The sequence below is a fragment of the Daucus carota genome, chromosome 9, assembly GCF_001625215.2.
Source record: "Daucus carota subsp. sativus chromosome 9, DH1 v3.0, whole genome shotgun sequence".
Taxonomy (NCBI): domain Eukaryota; kingdom Viridiplantae; phylum Streptophyta; class Magnoliopsida; order Apiales; family Apiaceae; genus Daucus; species Daucus carota.
Window position 1 is genome coordinate 34,298,314 of NC_030389.2, and position 7,539 is coordinate 34,305,852.

Below are 7,539 nucleotides of genomic sequence, written 5' to 3' on the forward strand. Positions count from 1 at the left end.
TAAAAGTCGATATTATTACGTCCAAGCAAGAGATGGAATCTAGTGTTCTCATTCTCATGCTTTTAGATGTTGCTAGAACTCGCATGCTCTTATATGATGCTAGAACGAACCTAACTCTGATTCTCCGATTTTTGTTTGTGTGTGAGCGCGCATACGTATTCAAACGAAGATATTTAAATAGAACAAGATATACTAGCATGCTTGCTTGTGCAACTCCAAGGAGTACTATATATCAAAGAAATCGAAATCCATATTCGTTTTATTTTTCCGTGAATTATCTGCACCACGTTTAGTAAGAATAATTTCATCGTAATTCTGCACAAAAACTGGATTGATATGGATTGATGCGATGCTCACAAGTCGCAACAACTCAAAATCATATCCAAGTCAAGTCTATCAGGATTCAGGAGTGTAAGCAAAAACAAACTAAAAGGCATATTAGTAGTGGTTGATTGAAACTAAAGCCATGTGAATTGTGGGCCTCTTTGGGTATCCAAAGCTGAGTCCGGATCCTCTGTCTCCCCTTCTATGTCCCTTATTTTCTATTGGTCACTTCCTTAATTTGCACGTGAATCATAGTTTCTCTTTATTTTTTCTCTGATAGTTTTTGATCGTTAAACTTTTTGAAATTTATATAACCTGCATTTTTATTATTAAAATATAAAATATGTGTATAAAAAATATAAATTATGATTTCATCCCACAAATAATAACGAGGCCCCCTACATGCACAGTAATCTTATAATTAAAATTAGCCTTTTATATAAAATCGGTCAATTTGTTATTTAATAATAAATTAATGTTTTTTAATTATTTCAATGATATTAAAAATATAAATGATATGTGGCAAAAAAAATAAAAAAATATAAATGATGTAATTCTAATCATTTATATTTTTTAATTCTAATTTTAGCTAAAAATATAGTGTGCATGCAAGGGGGTCTTGTTATTATTTGTAGGATGAAATTAGTTTATATATTTTATGCACATACTTGTTACTTTTCTAGTTTAAAAAATGCAAAATTTGGGTATATATTATTATATTAAAATAAATCTTATATTCAACATGCTTTTTTATAAAAAAATAAATAAAATTAAACTATATAAAATATATTTTAATAATAAAAATGTAGGTTATATAAATTTGAAAAAGTTTAACAGTGAAAAAACTATCAGAGAAAAAATAAAAAAAAAACTATGATTCACTCTGACCAACCAATAGAAAATAAGGGACATACAAGGGGACACAAAAAGGAGACAGAGGATCCAGACTCTCCAAAGCTCCCAAGAAACAAAATGAAAGTAATCAGATTCATTGTTCCATTCTGTTCTCATCTCAAGTGCCCTCTCTTAGCTGCAATCTCCCCACCCACTCCACCCCAACCTAATCATAACAATTTTCCATCCTTTGTTTAGGTACTCTTGTCACCCGAGTCACTCGGCTTGCGAGTTGCGACTCGGCGTGAATTAGGCGTTAATATTTCGAATGTAAGAGTCGAGACTAGGAAGAAGGTAGTAGACAAGCAGGAGAAAAACGATTAACAAATATGAATCATATTTCAGTCTATAGTGTACGGCGAAGAAGCTTCCAATTACATGCACTTTCTGAAACTCTAAAAGGTACTCATGAACTAGTCACTAGTCAGTCGTGCAAAGAATTTTACATGTTTATGTGTGACAGAGTTGGGAGTTGTTAACTAAAAACTCCACTAAGTTCATGTTAAGAACCAAAAACATGTATTTATAACACAAGGTCCAACTTGGACGCACATCACTAGCCTTCAAAAAGGTTGCCTAACATCCAGGAAAAGAACTTAAAGATAAATTATTATCGTCTTCGCTCCTAGCAGATAATTCCCATCAGCCATCAGTAACAGCGCGAATGTAGGCGTAAAACATTACTATTCTTGCACAAGACCGCCCAAGTTAGAGGCCCTAGTTTGATTTTCTGAGCATAAATTAAATCTGCGAATCACCGCCATGACGTCTAAAATCCTAAGATAAAACAAACAAGAACACAAAAGGCGGAAAGAACCGGTGCTGAAGTAGAAGTTTAATCTGAGTCAAGCACTGAGTATATAAAGTGGGAGGGGGAGAAGAAATTAAAAAAAATACTGCATTTTAATCAAATAAGTCAAGCACTAAGGACCATGATTACCGGCACCAAATCTGTAAAAATCACATAGTTGTAAGCATGTTAGATATAAATAATGAGAGGTGCTTCTAGTACTCATTGCTGCAAATGCATGATGCATCCTCCCAGCTGGAGTAGAGACCACATGAAAACAACCTGTGTATAAAATATGCTTACTCATCTACACAACAGAACAAAAGAACACTGCGATGATAACATGTAACCACCGCCATGTAATATTTATATATAGCATGTTATTTAATCATTTGACTAAAATGAGTAGATATGTATTAAGTAAAGATATCTAGGAGTGGCTGCTGTGGCGACAAGTGTCTTAATCTATGTCGTCAACATGCCGCCTCATGTGCAATATTCTGTCTACAGAAAGTATAATATATAGTGTGGAGGATACATTTTGCTGTCGATCAATGTATCCGAAACATGTGGCACCTATACGCTAAATAGTAGTGAACTACACGGCTATTAAGACGTGCCTTCCCCTCTATTAACTTATACTTGACTAATATTCCTACTGCCTAAATTTATAACAAACCACTGAGTGGTGACTTGACATCTCTTACTGAATCTCGAAATTTAAACAAAAAAGGACACCAACCACAAAAGACAACAGAGCCTTGGCTTACAAGGTAACATTGTAAACATCTAGCGCTAACATGTCATAAGAAAACTATACACTGGAAGTGTAATTGAAACAAGTTTAGGAGTTGTACACAAGCTAATAGGCAAAATGATATGCTATTCCGATATTAAACTGAATGAATGCATCATGCATGAAAGCTACCAGATAGTAACAAAAAAGATCAGCACTAAGGAAACACAAATTATGAAAAAGGATTCCCTACTTGCATTTCAAACTCCACAGTGAAAAAGAGGGTAACGGAGTCAGATACTATTAGAAATACAATAAAGAACCCCCGAGAAATGTATAGGAATTTCTGAGATAAATCTCGCAAAAGCAACAAGCAATGAAGAAGCAGAAAGAATGAACATGACAAACCTCTAATAAACATTAAACAGGAACCCTACTTTTCAGACCTTCAATGACTTTCTCATCATCAACGTCCATCTGATGAAGTGAAAGAATCAGCAAACCCTGACGGCCTAGTGGGTATGCTTGTTTGAGTATTATCACTACTGCCAATACCAGAGGAAGAATAATCCATCCCACTCATTCCCTCAAGTGCCTGCCACTTCTTAACTGCCTGTGGCAGCGTAATATCAAGATCAATGCCGTATATGTCATCAGGATCAGGTTCTGATGGCTTCCAGAGCTCAGCCAGAGATGAAAGAACATTAACTGCATGACTCATATCAGGCCTTTGATGGGGTTCCCTTGCACAGCAATGGCCAGCCAATTCAGCTATGGTGCTAATACTTGCAAGGACCTCCTCGTCAACAACGATAGTTGGGTCGATAGCCTTTCGGAATGTCTCCTTATTGAGGTGCATTCTGCGGAACCATGGGACAAGGTGCACACTATCCTCCTGTTGGGTTTCGTCTAGCGCTCTTCGTCCAGTTATCAGCTCCATAAGAATCACTCCAAAGCTAAAGACATCAATCTTCGTAGTTACTCTGCCCGTCACTATCAATCAAACAAGATATTTAGTGTTAAGGTAGAAAAGATAATTCAATCAATTTGCTAATTGTATGTCCTAATAATGGACAGTAAGGATATGAATGATATATTTATAATATAGGCCAGATTTCATACCTAAACAAATTACAGAGTTCTGAGCTTTTCAAAAGACTGTAATTTACTAATGATACTATATTCTAAAACTAAGATATCGCAGGACTTTAAATGTACAATCGTTGATAACGACAATAAGGTAACAAATAGTCCCTGTGTGCATCCTTAACAAGCAAGAACAATATGATAGATATAGCACAAAAGCAAGCATGTTATTATAGATGGAAATACCTGCATATTCTGGTGCAAGATACCCGAAAGTCCCTGCCAATCTGGTTACAAGCGAAGCTTTTCCATCTGGAGCAAGACGGACAAGTCCAAAGTCTGCAACTTTAGCTCGCATATCATCTCCAAGGAGAATGTTGGATGGCTTAAGATCCCTGTGAATAAAACTCTGTTGTGCCAAACCATGTAGATACTCAACGCCTCTAGCAACATCCAATGCAATTGTTAGCCTCTTTGTCCATTCAAGTGGTTTCAAACCTTCCTCCTCCCAGCTAAACAGATACCTACTGAGAGTACCTTGAGGCATATATTCATAAACAAGTAATCTCTCATTTCCATCAAGGCAATATCCTAGAAGCACAACCAAATTTCTGTGTCGAACCTTAGTAAGAACAGCAATTTCAGACTTAAACTCATCCAACCCCTTCTCACTCATCACTCCTGATTCCATCCTCTTGACTGCAATCTTAGTTCCATCATGTAATTCTCCACTGTAAACAGTTCCAAAACCACCTTTTCCCAAAATATTATCTTGGCTGAAGTTGTTAGTCACATTCCTCAGCACTTGGATCGAAATTACCATGTTTCCTGCCTCGACAATATGCATATCTCTACGTCCACTACTTCCAAGACTCAAAGTTTCGCTGGTAGACCCACCATTAACACTGGAACCAGTAACTGTGATCTTCACCGCATCTTGGTCTGATCCCGAGTGGCGTGGATGAATTACAGTTGTCCCAGGATGTTGTTCTATACCAGAACGCTTGCGCTTTGCTCTGTAGAGACAAATGACTAGGAACCCGGCAACAACAAATGCACACACCCCACCCACAACAGAACCAACAACTACCCCTGTTGAAGATTTATTCTCACCACCTCGAGGAGCCTCTGCAGTGGAGCCAGGGGATGAACCAGGTATTTTACCAGCAGGAGTTGTTGGTGTTGTACTAGGACCACTATCCTTTCCTATATCCACATTACCAGTAACTATGACCCTCACATTACTCTTGAATGACGGAACTTTACCATGAAGCTGATTGTTTGAAACATCCAGTTCTTTTAGATTAACCAAACTTGTGAGCTCGTCCGGGATAACACCAGTAAGATTATTATTTGAAAGAATCAACCTTTGTAATGACGTAATAGATGAGAAGTTCGGAGAAATAGTGCCGGCAAGACCCATTTTTTGAAAATTAATAACCGTAATATTCCCACCATTACACGTAAGACCCAACCACGGTGTGCACGGATCATTTCCTTTCCAATTCTCTGCAAACTTGCTCGGATAACCAACAGATTCCGCAACAGCAAGCAACTCATTCACACGAAAATCACACGGAACACCCGGCTTATCCAAACAAAAACTATTAATCCCGGCCATATCCACCTGCACCGAATCCTTAAACTTCGGCATAGGCCCTTGCAACATATTATTCGTCAAATTCACTATCACAAGCGAAGGCATCTCAACCACCGAAACAGGCACAACACCAGTCAAACTATTATCCCTCAAACTCAAATTCTGCAACTGTCCTAACCTCGAAAGATCCGGAATAGGTCCAGAAAACAAATTCGAATGCAACCAAACCTCAGTCAACTCAGTCATATTTTGCAAAACAGCAATACTACCAGACAACCTAGCCTCACTATTCTGTCCATTCAACCACAATGTCTGTATCGAAGAGCCCGCGAAACTCACAGGCAATTCACCTTCCAACGAATTAAACGCAAGGTCTAAAAGTGTCAGTCCAGCAAATGTATCACTACCAAAAAAATCAGGAATTTTTCCAGTAATATTACAACTAGTAGCTGAGAATTTCTGAAGAGTACCAACACTTTTTAAACTATCAGGTAATTGCCAAGCTCTAAAAGCATTATAACCAATATACACAGACTGTAAAGAAGTCATACCATCAAAAAAATCAGTGGGCATAGAATCAAACCCATTATTATGAAGCAAAAGAGATTGAAGTGAACTTAACCCGGATAAACTCGGTAATGACCCAGTGAGTTGATTGTTCTGTAACTCGAGCACTTGTAAAGAAGTGAGGTTTTTTAGTGACGCTGGGAGTAACCCTTTTAGCTTCTGATTACCAATTTGGATCCGGGTGACCCGTCTGTCTTTGGAGCACTGAATGTGGGCCCATTTGCAAGGGTCCGAGTCAGTCCAACCCAGTGAGTCAGGTGAGCCTAGTGACTTTCTCAAGTCTAGGAGGACTGAAGTGTCGTCAGACTGAGATGGGTAGATGAGAATTGAGGTTATGAAGATGAGTATCCGGAGCCTCACTCTGGGGTACTTCATTTGTGAGAGAGGGAGAGAGAGACGGGAGAGAGAGAGAGAGAGAGAGAGAGAGAGAGAGAGAGAGAGAGAGAGAGACGGGATGTTCTGAGGAGATGGGGTGGGGTAATTTGGGAGGGGGAATAAAGGGGTGGTGATAGAATGAGGGGAGTAATGGAGAGAAAGGGAGAATGAGAAAGATGGAGAGAGGAAGTATTTGTATGTATAGGTGTATGTAGAGGTGAGTGTGAAGAGAAGAGGGGAAGTACAGTTGGCACATGCGTGTGGGACCTGTGTTATGTTGATTGATGAAATTTGGTCTTGTGAATGGACAAGAGTCAAAAGTACAGGATAATAAGCCATGGCAACAAAATTATTTTTGATGGCATTTCTTTGTTTTATTTCCTAAGTTATTAATGAAAGTTATTGTAATTCTAAAATATTTTGTAGGGGTGTCGTTAGAGGGAGGCTAAAGATTATGGTTGTTAGCCGAAAATAATTGGAAGGCAATAATTTTTGTAATTTTCAATATTAAGAAAAAAGATCATAGTTAACGTAGAATAAAATATACTGATAAAAAATAGTATTTTGTTCCAATTTCATATGAATAATTTTAAATATTAAATATATAATAAAAATATTAATAATTTCAAAAAAAATCAGAAATCTGGTTTTATGTATCACGCGTGTACATGAGATCGTTGCCCTCCGTCTCATTTAATTCTATACACTTTCATTTTTTGGATGTCTCACCCAATTCTATACATTTCAAAACTTTCCCAAAAGAGTAAATTTTTATAATATGAAAATCCCACTCACCCACTAATTTACCCACTTTTTTTTCCTTTCTCATTACTTTATATTACTTTATACACTTTTCTTAGTCTCCGTGCCTAATCCATATGTATACTTCTCAGAGGGACGGAGGGAGTATATATTTGTACCTAATCAAATTATTAGATTTACCACAGTTGATATGTTGAATTTGAATTTTCTAATATTTATTTGATTTTTAAATTTGAAAGATTTTAAATTTTAGTAATAATTTTATGGCTTAATGACCTTTTAGCCCTCGCCGTTTGAATGGATGTTCCGATGCGGTCTCGATATTTAAAGTCGTTCAATTCAACCCTTAAAGTTTCACTATTGTACCTTATATCCCTTTTTTCAAATAACGATACATAACAGAGG

The 7,539-nt window shown here is 37.2% G+C and overlaps 1 protein-coding gene across 1 annotated transcript; it reads right to left on the minus strand.

Moving 5' to 3' along the window:
* Window positions 1–2,976: 2,976 nt before the first annotated feature.
* Window positions 2,977–6,611, minus strand: LOC108202585 (receptor protein kinase TMK1). The gene is made up of 2 exons (XM_017371056.2): window positions 4,077–6,611; window positions 2,977–3,737 (listed from the first exon to the last, which is right to left on the minus strand). The coding sequence occupies exons 1-2, from the start codon at window positions 6,370–6,372 to the stop codon at window positions 3,211–3,213; spliced, it is 2,823 nt and encodes a 940-aa protein (XP_017226545.1). The 5' UTR covers window positions 6,373–6,611; the 3' UTR covers window positions 2,977–3,210.
* Window positions 6,612–7,539: the final 928 nt, after the last annotated feature.

Bases quoted from the DNA above. Each gene is read 5' to 3' on its own strand.
- LOC108202585 (XM_017371056.2), bottom strand. From the start codon at position 6,372: ATGAAGTACCCCAGAGTGAGGCTCCGGATACTCATCTTCATAACCTCA. The intron at 3,738-4,076 runs GTATTTCCATCT...TTTGATTGATAG, and splicing joins TCTTGCACCAGAATATGCAG to TGACGGGCAGAGTAACTACG.